General features: G+C 44.1%; 2 protein-coding genes across 3 annotated transcripts in view; one reads left to right on the top strand and one right to left on the bottom strand.

Moving 5' to 3' along the window:
- Nucleotides 1–116: 116 nt before the first annotated feature.
- MRPL19 (mitochondrial ribosomal protein L19) lies at nucleotides 117–5032 on the bottom strand. Its single transcript, XM_084201692.1, has 6 exons — nucleotides 4960–5032; nucleotides 4638–4749; nucleotides 2838–2956; nucleotides 2164–2298; nucleotides 1229–1410; nucleotides 117–451 (listed from the first exon to the last, which is right to left on the bottom strand). The coding sequence occupies exons 1-6, from the start codon at nucleotides 5015–5017 to the stop codon at nucleotides 236–238; spliced, it is 822 nt and encodes a 273-aa protein (XP_084057818.1). The 5' UTR covers nucleotides 5018–5032; the 3' UTR covers nucleotides 117–235.
- Nucleotides 5033–18602: 13570 nt separating this feature from the next.
- The window catches only part of EVA1A (eva-1 homolog A, regulator of programmed cell death), a gene marked incomplete at its 5' end in the record, with an annotated part of 201876 nt that continues 198614 nt past the window's right edge, over nucleotides 18603–21864 (top strand). For both annotated transcript variants that reach the window (XM_084201574.1, XM_084201575.1), the window contains one exon: nucleotides 18603–18702. In XM_084201574.1, the coding sequence (XP_084057700.1) occupies nucleotides 18603–18702 (100 nt within the window). The remainder of the gene's footprint in view (nucleotides 18703–21864) is intronic.

Raw genomic sequence — 21864 nt, 5'->3', positions numbered from 1 at the left:
TCTGTCACAATTTAGCTCTGTAGATGTTTATTTCTGGAAGAAAGATTCCTTGTAATGACTTGTAGGCATTGAGAGGGTGGTGGCACTTGAGCCACAGAAATCTGTTCATGCTGAAATCTGGAAAGGTTAACTTTATTGTTGCTTTGCCCATGTATATACAAAACTTGACAACTGATCATCCATACAGTAAACTAAAAATGTTAATTTTCTCAGGAATTCTAGACTGCAAAAAACATTATTTTTCAAGTTCTTCACTCAGTTCTTTCCGAATCTTTTCCTCTATTTTTGAAGTATCATATTCTCTCAGCATGTCAAACTCCAGCCATGGCTGGCTCCATTTCTGTGCTGCTTGCATTTTATGTTCTGGCAGTTCAAACTTGATTCCCTTTATATTGTATTTGGGTCTTTCCCACCGTTTTGACCATGGTTTAGGTTTCATTCGTACCTGCACCTAGGATGAAAGATTAAAAAAAAATTTTAAAACCCAAAACAATAAAAAGGTACTAAGAAATTAGAATTTTGATTGTGTTCTTAGCAAAAGGTGATAACTGCTGCTCTAACAGGAGGAAAGTAAGAGAAAACTGACCAATCTGTCAGTGTGTTGTTTAGTAACTACTTTGATACTATCATTGTTATCATAGTATCTTGTAAACTTTTTAATTAACACCGTCTTGATTTATCACAGAGTCCTTAATTGAAACATAAACTGAAGCTAACTCATTTTTTCTAGTTTTGCTCCTTATTAAGAAAAAAATATAAGTAGCACAAGAGGGAAAGGGAGGAATTGCCATACTGAGTTTCTACACAACACTCTGGCAGGGTCCGATGGTTTCTGGATCTTCCCTGAGATGCAGATTTTTTTTTTTTTTTAGATGACTCTTCCATCTTTGTTACCTTGTTTCCTGACACCAACCACTCCTGAATCAGTAACTACATTAACAAAAACATTCCTGTAAGAATAGCTTTCCCTTCTGCACAGTTCTACAGAGGAATGTGGAGGCTGCTCCTCTTTGCATGTCTTCAAAATGAACTCCAGAGGATGGTAGGTGTTTACATTCTCACCATTCTTGCATTACAGAAATGGCACAAAGATTTGCCTGATTTTTATCTACTTTTGTTATCCTGGTAACTGATGTAGCAAAGAGCTGCTCCAGCCTGCCAGGATAACAGTCATAAATGGAAGCTGCAAACAATCCTGTGCTTTCCCCCTGACAGATGTGGCTCCTACCTTGTTCACAGGAATTTCCTCGTGGTCCATGCGAGGCACAGGTTTCATATTGACATCGACAGTGCTGTACTCGGGGAGGGCATCCCGCAGGTACATCAGGTTCTCATCCAGCCTCTTCTCCAGCTTCAGCACCTCAATGGCCTGGATGCGAGGGCTGTACAGTTCATAACAGATTTCAACCCCTTAGAGACAGAAAGCCTGGTTTAATGCACCAAATTCAGGAGAAATACTAACAGCCTAGCAGTATTGCTTTAGTTACACATTCCTGTATCATTACAAACTGCTTTTTAGAACTCAGAGCACTGCAGTGCTGTGTGCACTTGTGACTGTACTCGTCACTGTGTCTGCACATTTCTTTGTAAATCAAATCTTTGAAGCCATTCTGTGTAAGAGACTTGAATGGCTCAAATTTAAGGAAGATGAGCTTGGGTTTTCAAATTTATTTCCTTTTGGTTACAATGGCTGTTAATTATGCATCTCAGTGTAGGTGTAGTGTGTATGAAAAGACACCCAACCCTTTCATATTTGCCCTCAGAACTCCACTATTTGCACTGCCCCTGATTTTGTCCTAATCCAGAATATGAACCTGTGATAAAATTCTTCTAATCTGTTGCTTATTAAAACAGTTCACACCTACATCCCTAGTTCATGAAAACACATAGTACTCAAACTGGGCTGATGTTTACATGGTAACACACAACCCAGGCTCAGACATAAGCACAACCATCACAGAATGACTAAAAATTACTGTGCAGTTCCATGCCTTTCAAGTATGGAGTACATCAGCACTTCTGTGTACAGGGTTTTCAACTTGCACAGTACTCTAACAGGCAGACTCATACTTTCACTTCAATCTGCTGTTCTCCTCCCCTTCTACAACATAGCACATTTTTTGCTGAACACTTGCAGCATAATTACCACGGCTGAAACCCCACCTTGGTCTTCAATGACGTTGCGGAGGACAAAGGTGGCGCCGAGCCCCGTCCCTCCCCTCTGGATGCAGATCCCCACAAAGCGGCTGGATTTGTCACTGGCGAGGGGATTCGCAGTCGTCACGGCGAGTATACTGCCTGGAAAATGGATTCAAATTAATAGTTAATAAGTTAATTTAATATGTTAATAAACAGTTAATATGTGCCAAAATGTGGGAAGAATCAGGCAAAGTGCATCTACTCAGGTGCACTTTGAAAATACTTCTGCTTCCCATCAAAACTGACAGAAACAGAAAAAGCTGCTAAGGTGACCTGAATTAATATAGTTCAGGTTAACTACAAACTTTCTTCATCTTTATTTTTCTGCTCTTCCCTCTCCAAATTGAATATAATTAATCTCATGCATTTTTTTTCTTTACCTCTACTGGTATACCATATGCTCAAGTGCCAAGATTGAAAAATACCCACATAAGGAACACATTAGGATTACTCTTTCAATGAATCAGGATTAAATATGAAATGAAAATATGAACTGTTACATATAGAAACACATCCAGTTGATACAACACACCTGAGACTTTATGTTTTATGCCATTCTACATATGACCACACTTTCTAACACCTCACACAATGTAAAATACTGCCAGAATTATGGAATTTTTAGTGCTGACACTGACCAACATAGAATTCTGGGATGTTGAACACTTTTCTTCTCTGTATCATATCCTTTCTTTCTATGTAGTATTTAAGAGGATCTTTTCTCCCTCTGGGAGGTATAAATTCAGGGCTCAGGAACCTGTAAGAAAAGCCAAACTTTTAGAAGTATGAAACAAAAGCATTTGCATAAAAAATTACAGGACAATTCCAAGTATTTGGCCTAAGAATTACCAGCTGTTACCTTTTCAGAGATACGAACTGCAGTCTCTGAAGTCACCAATTTTATTTGATTATTGTTTTTTTGATATCTAAAAGGAATTTTTATGGGGTTTTGATATTGATTTTGGGTTTTTATGTGGCTTTTTTTGTTGTTGTTCTTTTAAACAGCTTTTTTTCCAAACAAGTAACACATGTTGGTCTCAGAGCTGTCTGAAAGAGGCCAGTTCAATTAGTGCTGTCACAGCTTGGAAACAGGCTATTTCATGGTTTAATTGTAATCCCCATGACTGAACACTTACTATTTGTTGTCCTTAATAACAGATATGGAAGAATCTATTACAGTTTTCACAAATTGATTCTACAGGACACACCACATAAATGTCCTTTTGTGTTATGGAAGCTTAAATAGACTGGTAAAACTAATTTTTTTGCTACAAAAAAAATTAAACCATGCCAAAGAATTTCCCCATGGCCTGGACCTCAGTTATTGGCTGCTGAGCTGAGTGCCTGACATGGATTGGCTTGAGCTGAGAACCATTTCCAAGAGATATTTGGATGTGCTCACTCAGGTTTGGATGGCAAGACCACCTTACCCTCAGAGCAGATGGATGAAGGTGGACTCAATTCAGTTGTACAGATGCATCTTAAAAGTCCTGGATCTGGTCAGGAGAGAAGTGCCCAACAGAGAGGAGGACAAATGCAAATCTGCCCTACAAACCTTATGGGGCTGTGGGGGCAGCAGAAGTTCTGGTTGGTGCTGCTGCCCACAGGCAGCAAACAACAGCAAACCTACTCATGATCTTCAAAGAGAGGTTTTTGGAGGGAGTAGATGAACAATACAGTGCCACCACTCTTCTTCCAGACACAGTGCTGCCCTTTGAACCACTGGATCATGTAAAGCAGTGCAAATTGGGTTTAACACCCAGGGAGGTTGTGGATGCTCCAATCCTGGGGATTCATGAACAGGCTGGGTGGGACTTGGAGCAAGCTGCTCTAGTGGGAGGTGTCCCTGCCCATAGGACAGGGACACCTCCAGAGGTGAGTTGGAATAAGATGATCTTTAGATGATTCCAGAGGGAGTTGGAATAAGATGATCTTTAGGTCCCTTCCAACCCAAACCATTCTGTGATTTCATTAAATAGGTTGAGGTGACATCAAAAATACCCAGAATGAGACATCTCACGAAGGCTACCAGAGCCATCAGGTCCATGTCACAACCAGTGATGCACAACCAGCCTTGAGGTTCAGGGCAAAGGGAGACACAGGACCTGTGTCCCTGTCATGTTAAAGAGATGCTTTTAACAGACATACTCTCCCACATTATCCCCGAATTTGCAGAAGTATTTACTGCTCTACAATTTTTTTTTTCATGTTTCATTGATTTCAGAAAATCCAGAAACAGTATTTTATGGTGTTTTGAACATATTCCAACACAAATGATCTTTGCTATAATTTTACGAACTGTGTCGGGCTTTTTTTTTTTTTTTCTTTTTTGGTGTAGTAATGCCTTGACTCTTTAAGTAAGTGCTCACACAGCGAGCAGCCTGAGCACAGCCCAGGTGAGGCTCTGCCAGCTGAGGTGAACAGTGGGACACCCTCACCTGCTCTCCTCCTTCTGCGTCTTCCTGTCGATAATGACGGGCTTCGGAGGCGGCTGGAATTTCGGTGGCTTTCCATCGCTGCTCACTCGATACCCCGATAAAGAAAAACACCCTGTAAAATACAACACAGCGCTTAAAACACCCGCGATTTCAAGTTTAACCTCTCCCCACCAAAGCACGGCACGGCACCACAACCCGCCCGCCCGGCCAGGAGCCTCGTCCCCCCCGCTCTGTGGGCCAGGGAGGGCAGGAGGAGAGCGCGGGGCGGCGGGGAGGATCGGGGGTGCCCGGGGGTGAGGGTGAGGGCCCGGGAGGTGCTCACGGCCGGGCAGGGCGATGGCGGCGCCCCTCGGCACCAGCCTCCCACAGGCGGCCGCCATGACGACTGCGGCACGGCCGCTACGGCGAGCGCGGGGGGACAAAGCCCGGCGGGACGGAGCGCGGAGGCAGCGCCGCCTCACGGGGCGGTGCCAAACTGGAGCAGGTTTGGGCGGGATACCGGGAAGGAATTCCTCGCCGTGAGGGTGGCGAGGCTGGGACGGACTGCCCGGAGACGCCGTGGGCTTCCCACCCCTGGAAGTGTTCCAGGCCGGGTTGGATGGGGCTGGTTTAGTGGGAGGTGTCCCTGCCCCAAGGCAGGGGCTGGAAAGGACGTTAAAGACCCTCCCAAGCCAACAGGGTCTGTGGTTTAAAGATGAAGGGAAACACAGCGTTCCCTTTCACCTCCATCCCTCAGGGCGGTTCGGGTGTGGCAGGAGGCCCCAAAGCAGGGGAGAGGGGCGGGGGCTGTCCCTGGGATGCGGAGCTGGAGCTCCCAGTGCATCCCCGGCACCGCCGCACCTCAGCGCAGGCACACTCGTGGTACTCCTCGGCCATCACAGAGGTTATGGATTCACGGAGGTTATGAATTCTGGCTTTGCCACATGAAAGTGTTGGTATGTTTTCCAGAAACACACTTCTGTGTGTCTTCACGATAAAAATACTCAACTAAAATTTTTTTTCGAGGCCATTGTTATCTCTGTCCATAATTCAGGTATCTTGCAGGCCCAGTGTTTCTCACCAAGATTAGTTTAGAAATTATTACATGCAAAAGTACTGTTGAGGTATCTTTAATATGTTTATGTCAGTCAGGTTTCCTTGGCCATCAGTCTGGATTCAATTAGTGCCTACAGAGGCAGGAGGAGGGTGAATTCTAAATGCAGGTCTATAAATAACACCCCACAGTTTAAACTTCGCAGAGATTCACATCAAAATATCTCTGACCTCATGAACTAATTAGATCCATCACGTTGCCTGTGATGTACCCCCACCCCCTTTTATTGGTTGCAGATGTCTGCCCAAGCCTCCACATTAACACGGATAATTACCTACTTTGTGATCTGGTGCTTGGCTCCTTAACTGTGCATCAGCAGACGATAAGGTGTGCAGAAGTCAGAGTTTCTGTAATCTGCTGGTTAACCGCGAGTTAATCAGCAGGACGTGGATGGGACACAAGAGGGCACTCTGACCCTTAAAATACGAAAAAAATCTCTACCAGTACTGAGCGCACCACTCCTCAAGTTTAATCTTTTCTTATCCCTTATGTGAGCACTATTAAAAAGGCAGAATAATATTTTTCAGGGGGCGAGGAATTATCATGTAGGGGTAATTCCAATAACTTAATAGTGATCGAGGAGATAAAATAGCTGTAAGGAGATGTGTGGGCTGTGACTTGGGAAACTGCAGATTTGTAGCTCACAACTGTCTTTAAAGAAGAGAATTGGATGTTTCAGTGTCAGGGAGCCACTTTTAACTCCCGGACTGACCACTGTGGATTGCAGGCTAACAAAAACACTGATGCTCAGGGAACCTCACTTCTCTTGAGATGCCCTACAGGGCCCAGAAACTTGCCCCTGTGTATTTCCCAATTCCTATGTGGTTTGTGGAGGCACCCTGGCATCAAGACACTGAACCATGTGTTGTTGGGTCTTTTTTTTTCAGAAATAGCTTTCTTGAGTTTGAAATACAGGGGCAAGACACTCCCCTTGAGTTTCTTCATTCTGTCACATCAGACAGAGGAGGAGAAGGGCTGCCTCCCTACTCTTCTTGCCTATATAACAAAATCCATGAGAATATGGATCACTTTACTATCACTGGGATAGGGTGAGGTTCATAAATGAAAGGCATCAATGTTCTCAGGTGATACAACAAAGGAGGGCAATGAAGATGGTGAAGGGCTATGGGGGGAAGCCCCATGAGGAGTGGCTGAGGGCACTTGGCTTGTGCAGCCTGGAGAAGAGACCGAGGGGAGACCTCACTGCAGTTACAACTTCTGGTGTGGAGAGAGGAGAGGCACAGGATGATCTCTGTGGTGACCAGAGGGAATGGCCTGAAGCTGTGCCAGGGAAGGTTTAGGTTGGATGTTAGAAAAAGGTTTTTCACCCAGAGGGTGTTTGGGCACTGGAACAAGATCGTTTCCGGGGAAGTAGTCACAACACCAGCCTGACAGAGTTCAAGAAGTCTTTGGACAATGCTCTCAGGCACATGGCAGGCTTGATGATCCTGGAGGGTCCCTTCCAGCTCAGTTTATTCTGTGATTAAACAGACTTTGGTACTTCTCTGAATTAATTCTGACTGAGTTGAACATATTTCTAGTCCCTCCTGTCCAATCCTGGGGATGCTCACTTATGGTTCCTCACTACTCAAATCTGAGTCTCTTTGGGAAGAAAAGCAGGACAGGTAGTAAATAGTGCTTAGCCTGACCCTCTCTCATCTGTGGAATTAGAATGTGGCCAAGATCTTCCATTGAATGCCATCCTTCATGTTAGTGTCTTTGAAGTCTCCTCCCTTATTTCAACACCCTTATTGAGGTATTTGTTTCAAAACTGAACATGGCAGTTCAGCAGTGCTCACAGTCACCCCAAACACCCTCAGTTATCCAGCTGGACAAACTGCCACCTCCAGCCTATTTCAAACCCAAATCTCTTTTGACATCAGCATTTGAGTGCCTTCCTCCCTTGATGTGTCTTTGCAGATGTATCAATCAAGTCAAGCGATTCTCTCCCAGGTCAGCAGTACAACTGATCCCTCTTTGCACTTCCTTGCTGAAGATCTCACTGAACGTGGTCCTTCTCTTTAGAGGAAGAAAAGCAAACATTTAAGGAGGAAAGAGACCTTGTGTTTTGCTCCCCGTATTCTTTGTCACTCTGAGCCATTAATTTCTGATTTCTTTGCTTTACCTCAGCTTTGTTGTAACAAAGGCTAAAGAACAGACTTTCTCAGACCATATGCTGCATTTGCAAGGTAAAGGAGGGGTGCACATTTCTGGTGTGGAGATGCCCAACAGATTGTACTGGACTGAGCTGACCTGCTTACCTGGATTTTACCTGCTTGTGTCCCCAGGGATGCAGTGCTTCAGTCCCAGCACCACCAGGATCAGAGTTGTCAGTATCACCTTCCAAAAGAGTCTGGATTGCAGGCTGAGATCCCAGAGATTTCTCCCAAACACCTGAAGCCACATTGCAGCAGCACCAGCACAGCTGTCTGTGGCCTGTTGGAGGGTGTGAAGAAGAGAGTGAATTTTCATGTTGCCCAAGGGAACATGGATGTCTTTTTATAGGAAACACAACCAAAAGTGGTAACACCTGCTGTTATTATTGCTGTGTCTCTAAAGAAAAAGAGATATCTGCGAGGGGCTAAGCTGCTCTGGAGATCTGGTCTGTTGTCCCTTAGGACTTGAGAAGAGGCAGCTGGATGTCCCCAAATTACAAAAGAAATGGGACTGGCTCATGGAAGGCATCTCCACCTCATCTTCTAGCTCAACTGTGTCCTTTTCAACCTGTCAAGCTATTCATAGCCGCTGTACCCCTAGCAGTGGCTGGTGGAGCAGACTTATCTCCTTTCAGACTGTCCAGAGGTATCTGGATCCTTCAGGCTCTCTTGCAAACCTGTGTCAGCAGAAACACAAGACTATGCCTGGATTCCTCTGGGTCCTGAATATCCCAGGTACTGAAGCAACCCTACAAACTACTCTGGAAATGCTTTAGTGTAGTGGATTTTATTACAACCTTAAGACAATCTTATGTAAGTTCCAGTCTTTCTGGAAGCTTCCCTTTAATGGACATGAGTTATTGGTTAACTTAAAGTGAGTTCACCTTGCTGAAAATAATCAAAGAAATCCCAAAATGTCCCTTAAAATGACCTCAGGTGCCAGACCCTTTTGGATAGAGAAGCTGCTCATTAAGGTGGCCATCAAGCATCCACAATTTCATTTTTTCTTTACTGTAGAGCAAGCAAAGAGGAGAGGGAGAACTGTTCTTCAGACACAGCATCCCAGCACTGAGCTCAGGAAAGCGATGGACTGGAAAATCTTCCGCTCCTTCTGTCAAAACAGCCCCAGGCCTCAGTTGTTTTGGAGCCTTGGTTGTTTTGGAGCATGCATCCTGCTGGAGCCACATGCAGTTAACCCTGCCAGGCCAGTGCATGCTCTCCCCTCTGTGCAGTGCTGGGAAAGTGCTCACATCTGCTCCTCTGAGCCTGAGGCTTCCACAGGGCCTCTGGCAGCAGGCATGGCTTCCGTGGCACATCACTGCCAGGTTCACGTGCACCTATGCTCTTGCATTTCCTTTTCCCTTTGTTGCATTCCAGCCCTGGAGGGTAAATTGTTATTGTATAACTTGTATGGGAGAAGAAAAAAAAAAGTGTGCCAGTGATTTCTGTCAGGGTGCGGGGGATATATGAAATGTGATCTGGTTTGTTGGTAGATTTGCCAGCGCCTCAGTAGATACTGGCTCTGTGTTCAAAGTCAGAAGTGTCTTTAAATTCCTCTTGGAATCTGTGATGTTTTCAGATCATTGAGAATTTAAGCTGTGTGGCTTTGTTGTTTTTCTTGTCTATTGCCCTTGATTATGTCCCCACTCCTCTTGATTATGCCGCCCCTCAGAATTCAGTTTCCTCTGGGATGCATGGCACCCTTACAGGTTACAGAAGGGACAACAACACTGGCTGACCTCAGCATTTATAAAACACTTGATTCTACTAATTTTCTGGTTTAATTAGAAATTTTAAAGAGGAATTGTGTCTAATATGGAAGACAATGTTGAAATTACTCCAGTAATCCAATAAACTGTGTAGAAGACAGGTATGTAGTTGCTTAGAGGTTAAAAGAGTGAGATGTTATGAGTTTGGAGAGTTATGAAGAGTGTGACAAAGTAAGGTTAAGTTCAGGAAATTATGCCAGAGGTCTTTCCCTTAGGCAGTAAATTCTTGGGTCTCCTTGAGTCCTGTATGGTTCCAGATGCCAAGGAGTGTCCTTGCCACCAAGCTTCTATAGTCTGAATGATGGAGGCTGAGTTCTGGAGGCATTTTACATAAAGCTTCCCCAGAAACACCATTAAATAAATAACTTATTGATGAGTTCAGGCAGCTCTTTTAGTACTTATCTCAAACTGGAAGATATGTCTTGGGTTGGGAGCATCTATCTCATTCCAGAAATTGGAGGTCCTGTCCTTCAGAAACAGTTGGGAACCTAAAGAGACCTCTTGTTTCCTGAGATGCTAAAAAATCCAATTGAAATGAATTATAAAAAAAATCCCATTTATCTTGAAAGGCAAGTGTAATCAAAAGACTGATGGGTGAACTCCCAGGTACCTTTACATTTCATAGAGTCAATATTTGTTCTTTCTCTATTTATAACCCCATTACTCTCTCTAGGTGGGCAGGAGATTTCAAGGGGGACCATTTGTTTTTCTTGATTAATGCATTAATGCTGGTGGTTTGTCATAGTAAATTATATCTACTGTCTCAACCTCTGTATGCAGGAGGAAAAGCAAGTGAAAAATTTATGATCAAATTGCTCAAAGTCATGGCTTCTCATTATTTTTAACAAAGACAATCAACTTCTGCTCTTCATTTTTGAGTGACTAGTGAGTAACCTGAAGACAAAATGTCTCTTATATCCTTTGTTTTGCAAAAGCCCTTTAGAAATCATAACATTGTTTTCCACTGCACTGGCTTAGCTGTGTGCAGTACTATTGTGTGGAAATAGGTGGGAGAGAAATTGCTGCTTTGTCTTCTGTCTCACTTTGCTTGCCTCTGGACTCAGAGCAGGGCTTTCACCTGAGAACTGGGCTTTACAAGCTTTGAGTCTCTGCCTCTTTCATCACAGAAGCAGCAGCAGCTCTGGACACTGGCTTCCTAAACCAGCTGAAGAAGCTCTCAGTTCTTCTGGTTATTCACAGCACCATTTGTGGCAATCTTCTTTGGGTGAAAACCAAACAGCCTAAAGTCAGACTCCTTTTAATGAACAAAGCTGCTTTTCCTCTACTGTCAGGAGGTTAATTTTACAGAAGGAGCATTAGATGGAGATGAGCTGGTGTGCTGTGTCAGGATAGATTCAGTGAACTGAAAAAAAATTGTTTTACCTTTCACTGTGGAAAAGGAAAGGGGAATTTGATTAGTTATGCATGTCCAAGATGGGGTTAGCAGGTGAAGCAAGAAATTACTTGCAGTATAGTAATAATTGTAAGAGATTCTCCATGGACAACAGTACCTGAGATTGAGAATGACCAGGGAAGGGCTCTGCAAGAAACAGCACCCAGGGGATAAGTGCAGGACAGGGCAGAGCACAGCACCAGTGTTGGGCAGGGTAAGGCTGGGAGGGTGATGCTGGCTTGGTTGGTGTTCACAAGAGGACAGTCCAGCAAAAACTGAAAATGTTTTGCAATCTAAGTGGGCTCTAGTCTCTTTTTGCCTCTGCTGAGGTGTTTCTGAGGCAAGTTACTTGTGTTAGAAAAGCCATTTTTGATACTTATTTTTTGTAGTCTCTGGATGCACGTAACCACTAAGCTATGCCCATACAACACACAGCTCTGCATATAACACTGCTGTCGGTCCAGGCAATGCCCAGCCTGGTGAACTCTGACATTTGCAAATCCCTTGTAAAAAAGCTGTAAAAACCTGTAAAGTTTCCTTCCTTCCTTTGCATCCTTTCTGGCTGGTCTGGTGAGCAGCATTACCACATTAGGTATCAGTGATGTGTGAGCCTGGTGCCCAGAGACAATGACTGCAGCCAAATTTCAGTATGAGCTTTCTGCAGTGGGAAACATCTCTTGCTCTAGGATCAAGTTAACTGGAGTTCACTAATGATAGTGTTGTGGCTAGAGAGTGTGGAGATTTGACTGTCTTGGACTTCAATGTCCTTGTAAATTCCTTGGGTTGTTTTAGATGACATAGTCCAGTGCTGTCTGCACTGCCCAGCATACCTGGACTTTGTTACTGGATAGTCTCTTGGGACCACTGTGAAAAAAAATACCTGGTGATATTTTTGGCCTGAGTACTAAAATGCATGTGAAAGCATATGGTTACTCTTGAACAGCCTTCTTGAATGGAAAAGATTTAAAAGAGGAAAGGAAAATGTATGTTTAAGTACATGTGAAAGGAGAACACAAACCTGTTCTTCTTGCAAATGGTAGATGTAGTCCATTGTTGAATTTGCGCTGATGCCAGTGAAATTACACTTGGGATTAATTATCCCCATTCAGCAGAAAAGCAAAAGCATTTCCTCTGATTCCCTTTGATTTTTTACCAGTTTGTGATCTTTGAGCCAGAGGTTTTTTATGTAATTTGCTGTCTGTCCAAAACCAAGGGAAATACCCTCTGCTCCAAGGCACTGATAAATCTGAGGTGAAAGCTGATCTGTCTGAATTATGTTGGAACCAGGGAAGCCAATAAGGTTTTTTCAATGACTTCTTTCTACGCTGAATGCTCCTGAAGGAATGGCCTGTCCTGCTGATCACTGTAAATAGGTGGGAGCACAAACTCATAGCAACCTGGGCTGTAGCTGTGCTGGAGTCAGGAGACTGCAGGCTGCCCTGTCATTCCCAGGCAGCCCTAATCAGGCTTGCCAGAGTAGCAGAAGGAGAAGATGCTGCAGCACTAGCAGACAGTCTGCTCTGGGATTATTTTTTCAATTCTCAGCCCATGCCACTGTGTCTTCACCAAGGATATTACAAACTCCTGAAACACTGTTGGGTCTCTTAGAACATATCATCTGTTTGTGGTCACGCTATCAAACTGCAAACCATGATTCCTTGCTGCCTATTGGGAATGGCCAAAGTTCCTGCCAACTCCCAAGCCATGCTCAGAAATGTTCTGGATGCTAGGTGCCCTGGATCAAAAGTGAACCGAAGACTAGTCCAAAATGTGAGTGGCAGTGCCTGTGTTCAGACCCTTATGTGGTTCAGACTATGAATATAGAGGTGGATTTTATGAAAAGACTTCATGACAATGTTTGGAAACAATCCTTTTGTGGGAAAGGTCTCTGACAACAAAAATGATTTTTCCAGTGTAAGTTATAACAATAGTTTCCATGAGGATGGGCTGTGGGTAGAGGATGTGTGCCCATGAGGGACAGAAGAACCTGGGTAATGCTGAAGGATTCTCTTGTTGTCCTACAATCTACTGCTTTTGCCTGCCCTCAGAGTGGATTACAGAGGTTTGTGATAAATGCTCATGGTATCATTTTAAGGATGAATGTTGAGATTATTCCCTTTTTTTTAATCGAATAACATCATAGCATATTACTCCCACAGGACAGGCAGAGAACTTCTAGACAAGTTATCTGAGAAACAATTCTGGTTCCTGTGGAAACTAAGGACAATGTAAATTATTTGTGAAAGTTGGTAGTAAAACAGGAAAAACGAAAGGGAAGAACCTAGTGGAGATCCAGATTAAAAGGGGTCTGTAACCTGAAATTACTCATGCCTACATAGCAGTAGGATTGAGAAAATTCTCCCTTGATTATCATAGGTGAGATAATAGGAAAAACATACTGCTGCTCACATTGAACCAGCTGGGATGTTTCTGCTGTTCAAGGCCAAGACCAACAAGGTCAGAGATAGGTATCCTCAGGTGTCAAATTCAGCCTCTCATCTAAGAAGCACTCCCAGAGAACTATTGAGTATACTAATGGAAAGATAGTGGTGGAAAACAGTAAAGCCATTACCTACCATCATCTAATTAATGCAGAAATCTACCCAGAAAAACTGTTAGAAGAGGACTTATGAGTCAGGTCATGTGGAGAACAGTTTCACTTCACAGCTATCAGAAGACAGTGAAGGTCCTGAAGGTCTCAGTGAAACTTGTCTCTAAACATTTATGTGACTTGCACTGTAGTACAAAGATCAAGATGTCTTCAAATTCCTGTAGTTCTAATACAGGGATTAACATCCTGTGCCCAAGGTACCAACTAAACCCAACTGGATATGCTGATCCCAGAAAAATCACCAGATTACACAGTACCCTCCGGATTACACAGTACCCTCTGACACAGAACATGGAATCATTTGAATAAAGAGAATGCCAACTGAGAGCATGTCAGCTTTGTTGTGGATCACTTAGTAGTCTTCAAATATTTTACTTTTGACATTTTCATGCATTGGAGGATTTTGCACCCCTTTGTTCAGTGTTTCCCAATGTTTCAGTGGGATAAGTGCATCACTTGGGTCTTTTACACTACACAGAGTTTAGTTGAAGCACTACCCCCACTTGAAACCTTTCCCAGTATGGAGCAAAGTCCTCCAGGTTTTATGTTCGTTTTGTAAACTGAAGTGATTGAGTGACACAAAATGTGAAAACTTCAAAGGCTTTTCAGTTTGAATATTCTGCACAGCTGTTGTTTAGCATTGAATATGGATTTTACTTGTGAGATACTTGGTGTTGTATTGCAAAACTGCATTATGTGAAGTCCTCTGCCTTCAAATTGATGAAAGCAAATAGTGCTTACTTCCATGAGTAACCCCATCTGTTTCCATAATACACTCTTAGGGGAAAGAGTAAGAAAAAAAGGAAACAAAGAGCTGTACTCTGCTGGGAAACTTTGCTATTTTATATTGAAACTCTGACCACCCAGTTTACATTTCTTTCTGTAGGTATAAATGCTCATATACTTTGTTATTAATTTACATTCATTTAGAAGGAATGTGGCCAAGTGGAAAGAGCTCTGGCTGGACTTAAAAAGTATTTAATATTTTCTTATCTCTGTCAATTTCCCCTGGCTGACATTGAAGAAGCATTGATCTTAAACATATGACTGTTCTTTGTCCATGGCAGAATGCAACAGGGCCTTTTGGAGAGTACTTTGAGACCTTATGGAAAAAACAGTAAGAAGTGAGTAATGTTACTAGGGTTAGAAAGAAAGAGTAGTTTTAGAAAATTTGTACTAATAAATCTTCATGGGACTATGTAAACAAACAGGACTTCAATTCCTACATCTGGTTCTCTAGCTGAGATCTATTCCTGGTCCAGCTCTTCTATTGACCAACCTTTGGCTGTTGATGGTTGAATCAGCAAGGAAGAGGTTAATGGTGCTGGGTCAAGTAGGAAAGCATTCCCAAAAATCAGCCCTGGAAGGAAGCAAGATCAGCATTAAACTGGGAATCATCCTAACGGGTGCATTCCTCATTTATGAACTGGATAATGTTGGGGTCACAAAACTGAATGACAAATTACTTCCTTTCTCACTGCCTCAGTTTACCCAGTTGCAGCTTTACTTAACTGTACTTTTGGAATTTACATGCATGTTTCAGATATTACAGTTTTATGTGCAGCAGGAGAAGGAGAGGATCTACAAGAGAGGAGCATGGGAGGAGTGAAAAATGCATTTAAGTAACATAGTCTAAAAAGAGGACTGAGGTACAGTTGTTAAGCATCTTAGGCTTAGTGAGACTTCTCCACAGTTAATCTGTGAAGGGAGAGAGAACAAATATCATTCCTGCAAGCTAAGATGTAATGCTGGACTGCATGAGTACTGGGGCCTATTCCCACTTCTGGGTGGCTTTGGAGGCAAGGGATCCAAGAGAATGTATATCATTATATGTGTTATTACCTATCCCCAGAGACGTATTTGAAGGCATGGATGGATTTCAAGGGCTGTTACTCCTAAAAGTAAAGTTCCATTTTGGTGTTGCCTTGATTCATGTTTACCCCATGAGACTGTCCATGACAGACATCCTTTATCTGTGCTGTGCTGGGACAGGTGGCCTCTTTGCCTTGCAAACACAGCTGATGTTTCCACATGCCCCAGGGAATAAGGGCATTATGGAGATGGGCTTTAACTGAATTGTCTGTTTCTCAAAGGCCAATTTTTCCTTTTCTTTTTTTCCTTGTTCTTTTTGGCAAGAGTTGCTTTCTTCTTTCCTTTTGGAAGGCATCTGTACAGACTTAAAAAAAATGCCCTCAGAGGACAACACCCTCCCCTTTGGTTTGACTTTATTCACATTAACCTTAAGGGCTGCTCAAGCACACTGCCCGTGTTTAGCCTTAAACCCTTTGTCACAAGAAGTTTTTTTTTTCTTCCCCATGTACTGAGTCAGCCAAACCTAATTACACTTTAATCAGTAAAATCAACACCTGCTAACAGGGTGGGCTCTTTTCAGCAAATAGTGTTTCCCTTTTCCAGAGGCTGATAAATTTCCAGGGGTCCTATTGTTTCTTTGTCTTGCTCATAAGGAGCTTTGACTGATAATGTGGTAATGGGTATGGTTATCTCATGCCTGTAAAACAGCAGTGGTGAATCTTCCTTTTGGCAAGGGTAGCAGAATAGGTGAGACAAGAATTATACATAGATGCCAGGAGTCAAATCTCCTGGTATTTTCTCTTTAAAACTTAGGTCAACCCTGGAAAAGCATGCGTCAGAGAGGTTTGGCAGGTGGGATTAAAATATCAGGTGAAATAAAGAGCAAGGCAGCCTGTAGAAGTTCCTGTTTTTTTATCTTGCTTAAGGAGCCCTCTGCAAAAAAAAGTAAGGGGGCAAAATTGTCTGCAGAGAGAAGGGACTGGGGCTGGATTTTACAGAGCTTGTTGGATCTCAGGCTGTGTCTGTGCTGTTAGGGCATCCCAGAGTCACCACTGTCCTTGAGGAGACTCATCTGCAGCTTCATGGGAGACCCTCAGGGTGTGCAGAGGTGTTGTGGGAAGGAGGTGCTTAGGTACAGATCAGTCCAGAACAGCCTCTTGTTCCTGTGGTCATGGGCAGGATTTGAGCTCAAACTCCAGATTTACCACTCTGCTCTCATCCTCTGTGTGGCTGTTTGGAACTTGAGCAAGTGGCCAACAGAAGGCAAACAGGGCCACGGTACTTACTGCTCCCCTTGGGATCTGCTTCTAGTACATAGACCATCCCAGGACAGACTTCTGGTGGAAAAAATTACTCTGGTATTCATGGCAGCACTCTTGAAAATGTCTTTCACATGTAATCAGGAAGCTAGTGTGATATTCATCTGAGAACAGCTGAAACATTGTTAGAAATTTCAGAATAAGAAACACTTTACAAGTTCACTCAACTCTGAAAAAACCCTGGAGCCCTTTGTGCTGAAGTTTCTTACTCTTGTTTTCAGCTCTAAAATCAATGTTTTTTGAGAGCTCCACTTAATTTCTTGCGGGTGAAGAGGACAGAGGAGTAAAAACCACTTGTGGTTTTCCTTGGGTGTTTCCACTGAGGTTATTTTTGCTGGATAGGTGCTGCAGCTTTGTTCAGCAGTTGTGTTTAAGCCTGGCCCCATGGCTGCCACCCTTGGCAGCCCCACACAGTGCAGCTCCTTAGTTTGAATATATGGATACACAGGCTGCTAAATGGCTGGTGCTGGCTTTGCCTGTGAAATACACCCTCCTCTCTCTGCACCAACACTCAGCTTCTGCCCTAGCCGGTATGTGTGGGATATGGCCATTATTTACATGCAAACATATGCCTGAACTGCAGCTAAGGCTGGTGACCAAAGCCCAGGACCTCCTTCCTGTACCCAGGGACAACAGAGTACACCCATCCATCTGTGTCCCCAGTTCTCAGCTCTTTCAAATTAACATGACTGGCTTGATGCTGCCAGGATATGGATGAAAATCAGGCAGGATCAAATACTGGATATGCTTTGAGGTGAGCTGGAGCCTTCCTTTAACTCTGCAGGGTGAGCAGTGCTCAGTGAGCATCTAGAGCCATGCTAGGAAGTTAAAGTAATTGCTATGGAAGGAGCCAGGACTCCTGGGTCTCAAGGCCAGGTTAGATGGGGCTTGGAATAACCTGGTCTAGTGGAAGGTGTTCCTGCCCATGGTAGGGAGGCTGGAGTTAGATGACCTATAAATTCCCAATCCAAACCATTCCACAATTCTATGAAAACAGATCTGGATCTGCTGAAAACCCTCTGTTGATTTTTGATGGAGGATAGAGGAGTCCAGTGGGTTAGGGGAGCCTGGCATGGCTTTCTGCTGTCAAAAGAAAGGAGAGTTTTGGATATGTGGCTGATAGCAGTCCCAGTCCTGCAATCCTGAGATCCAGGAGGGTTTGATCCCTGGGCCTGTGCAAAGTCTCTTCCACTGTAGGATCACTCTGAACAGAGGACACAGAATTTTCCTGTCCCCAGTCTGGCAGGACACTGCTGCTCACACTGATTTCAGCAGTATCTACAAATACCTGTCAGACCAGAAATCCATGTGAATTCAGGTGCTTTGCTCTGAGCTCCCTGCTTTGAAAACTCTGCTCATCCTTCTGTCTGTCTGCACCAGAGAGACAAGAGCCCTGCATATCTAATCCAACAATTGCTGGGCTCCTCCAACCCAGCCCCTCGGGGCACCCCTTTCCCCACTGCCCCCCAGCAGCTCGCAGTGCCACAGCTGGACAGCTGCACAACAGTCTGCAGCAAATTTGGGCAAAGAGGTGGCTTTTAGGACCCTGGGAACTCCGCCAGGGCTCAGGTAGGTCTGTCTCATTCGTCAGCCGGGATTCATTCACTCCCAGGGGTGCCTGTGTGTGTGTGTGTGTGTGTGTGTGTGTGTGTGTGTGTGTGTGCCGAGTGCTTTTCCTTCCCCGCCGCTGGCTGCGAGCCTTCCCAGCAATGGGACTAACGCTGTTCTCCGGGCAATGAGAGGAGTGCTGGGCAGGGGCAGGAATCGCTTTCCTTTACTCGGGAAGAAAACAAGCCGTGAGGACACCTAAGGATGTGCTGCCCAGATGTGTTTCCCACCTCCACCTTCCTCCTAGGACTCATGTGCTTGACAGCTTTCAGCAACTTTGCCAAGACTTCTGCAGACTTCTCAGGTAGGGAGAAGCGCCGATCCTTGATCCTTCCGTGTGCTGTTCGTGCATGGGGGCTCTTATTCCAGTGCTCAGGAGCAGCTCAGGGAAAGGGGATGTGAGCAGATCTGGGGTAGTTATGTGGGAAGTAATTTTAATCTTTTAAAAATAAGCCAAAGATGAAAAGTGTCTTCTGTAGGAGGATTTTGAGTTTCTTAAAAGCCTTTCTCAATAATTAGCAAAGCTATTTCAAAAGAGTTAGTCTGACTAACTTTGGGAAGAAGAAAAACAATAGTGTTAACTTGTGTAAGTTTGTAGCAGGAATGGTATTAACCTGTGTAAGTTTTTAGCAGGTTTTGTGCTGTGTTTCTCATAGGAATGAAAAGAGGCGGATTAGGAGACTGGGATGGTGTAGGGTGTAAATTAAAGCTAAATTGCAAGTCTGAATTCTTTTGTAGTGGGCCAGATTCCCTCGTCTTAACATACAGCTCCTGATTGTTGCAAAAGCTCCCTGAGTTGAGATAAAGGAGGTGCATGCACAGAACAAATTATATTCTGAGCCTGTGTTCTCTTAAGCTGCAAAAAACCCCTTTCATTTAATAATATTTTTCTGAATCTAGAAATGTTGATAGCACTTGTTTGGAGTTGTACACAGCAGGTAAATACCCAGCACTTTGAAAGTCTGGAGTCCCATGTAAGTTTTATTACTCTATAGCTGCATTAGTTGATTTAAAATTAGGTTTCTGCTTCTGTTCTTTCTGGATGTGCATGTGTATTTGAGAAAAGATAACAGATTTCATTTTGCAGCTTCAGCAGGGCTGATCAGTTTGCTTGGGAGTGCCCAGTGAGGGCCACTTTTCTTTTAGGATACTGGTTCTAATTTTGGGTCTTAGTGTGAAGAACTAGCCTGGCATACTCTCTAGGGTTGTTTTGCAAAACTCTTGTAGTGGGTAAGAGCTGCCAATTATAGTTTCCTGATGAAAAAGTGTCATTTGCAAGGGTTGAATCACACTGGACTTGGGTTTCAACCCATCCCAGCGCTGCTGCTCACTGCCTGGGAATGCATGTATCTGTGTGCTGTGAGAAATTTGTGTTAGAAAGGGGGAGCTTGTGGTGGAGGGTGGGGGAAAGAATATATACAGTGCTGGAAGTCTTAATGTGAATTGAAGGGGGCTGGCTTGCCTGTGATTCAGTCTCTTTTGGGGGCACATCAGTCCTGGGGGCTCCCATTCAAGGCAGATCTGCCTCTGAATGGAAAGGACTGAGGCATTTCCCTGTTTCTGGTGTGCTTTTATCCTTTTCTTGGCACTGAGCTTTCTCTGTGCTCCTAAGCAGAAGCAAGTTGATTCAGAAGGGGTGCATGGGCTAGGCATGATGGGAGCAAAAGCTGCAATGGGGAAAGGAGTTGTCTTTCTGAAACGTAGATAAAGTTTTCCCAGCCAGGCCAAATTGCCAAGCGTTAAAATGTGTCCAGGTGTCCCAGGGCAAAGGTGCTTTACATTGTGTTTGTACAACATAGCTGCAACAGTGGAAGGAAATTAGATAGGCTTCAGTGGTGCTGGCAGGGGGACCAGATGCTGTTCTTTTAAAAAATGGATAAGAAGGTTGCTGATAACAAAAAAATATTTTCTGTAGCATCCAACTGAATTGTCATGCTTTGGGAGAAGAGGGGTGGCTTATATCTCTGCATATTTGTGTGGCAAATATTTTGTGTACTCTGAAGCAGGGTCTGTAATCCCAGAAGCACAACCTCCCATGAGTTTCCATAACTGTTGAAACCTTCTGCCAGGTCCAACCTATGTTTTCTGATAGCAGGCTTGGCAAATGTCCCCAGTCTCATTGGACTGACTGTACCTTGCAGGACAGGAAACATGATTTGCTGCAGGAAAGGGCTGTACCCAGTGTGTAGCAGCTCAAATGTAGTTTTGTAAGCTCAGGAGCTGAGTACCCACAAAATGACAGGGGGTAGGGAAAGGTACAGCATTTTCCAAATCCCACCTTATGCTTTCCCAGCACATTTGCACTGACCCCATTCACCTCCCTCCAATGCATGAGGGTTTGCACCATGTGCCTCTCTGGAGGAGCAGCAGCCCAGGTAACTCTTCCTACCTGATGGAGCATCTTGTTTGTCACTGTTATCCCTATAAGTGAATTGTCAGCTGGCTTAAGGAATGGAAGGAGGACATCTTTCTAATATAATTTGACTGTAATTGTTTCTAGCCTGTTATACACTTTTCTATACTTCAGCATGTTCTGAATTCTTCTCTGTCATGACTGGAATCAAGCAGGTGAAAATCTTTGGGACAACTTATAGCTTTACTGTATGCCATCCCACCTAGAGGTGGTGCATCAAAAACATAAATTGTCTGGGCATTGTCAAATCCCCAGGGAGATGAGTGGATTTGTATCGGGTATTACTGCAGAGGAATGTAAGGCTTGCTGTGATCCCGCAGAGGTTTCTGCAGCAGTTGGTGCTGCAGGGAGATGACACAGCTCTTTGGGATGTAAAGGCTTTTCCAGCTTGCAAATGAATAGCACTACTGTCCAGAGACAGCAGCTGATGCTCTTTGGGGAAGAATGGGGGTTTAAAACTCAGTCTTGTAGACCTTTTGCTGTATAGCAGCAAAACCTCTCTGGCTTCTCAGTTTGGTTCCACTCAGCATTACCAAGGAGGTGCTGTTCTTTGTAACTGGTCATGACTGTGTGGTGGGGGCCAGAGTTTGTGGATCCAGCCCTGGAGGGAAAAGCTCAGGGACAGCCAGTCTTGAGCTCTAAGCAGATCATAAATCAGCAGCACTGACCTGACTCTCATGCTGCAGCTCTGCAGTAGGGCTGGATAAAAGACTTACCAAGAACTTCAAACCCAACCACATCCCACTGCTGCCAGTACTCTCCACTGGCTGGGTCTTCAAGGGATGTGTCTCTCAGCTGCAGGAGGATTTCATTTTTATGTAGGTCATGGTAAGGCACACCCTGAGAAGGTGCCCAGAGGTGAGGTTAATTGAGTCTCAGCTCTCACAAGAGAGCACAAGCAGGGCTGGTGGGGATTTCTAACCCCTAAGCACACAGCACACTCCATCCCTCCTGTTTGAACAGCTCAAATGCCACAACGTGAACATGAGCATTGCGTGTCCTGCTGGGGACTGGTGCAATCTGAGATGTAAGAATTCAAATTCCTTTTAAGTG

This window comes from Fringilla coelebs (assembly GCF_963513975.1).
Source record: "Fringilla coelebs genome assembly, chromosome: 3".
Lineage (NCBI taxonomy): Eukaryota > Metazoa > Chordata > Aves > Passeriformes > Fringillidae > Fringilla > Fringilla coelebs.
Note: the sequence above shows the minus strand (reverse complement) of the source record. Positions and strands in the feature narration are given on the sequence as shown.

What these genes read in the sequence shown, in the direction of transcription:
- MRPL19 (XM_084201692.1), bottom strand. Translation starts at nt 5,017, where the DNA reads ATGGCGGCCGCCTGTGGGAGGCTGGTGCCGAGGGGCGCCGCCATCGCC. An exon ending in ACGCAGAAGGAGGAGAGCAG is followed by an intron (nt 2,957 to 4,637) that starts GTGAGGGTGTCC and finishes CTTTTCTTACAG; the next exon opens with GTTCCTGAGCCCTGAATTTA. An exon ending in AGGAAATTCCTGTGAACAAG is followed by an intron (nt 452 to 1,228) that starts GTAGGAGCCACA and finishes CTTTCATCCTAG; the next exon opens with GTGCAGGTACGAATGAAACC.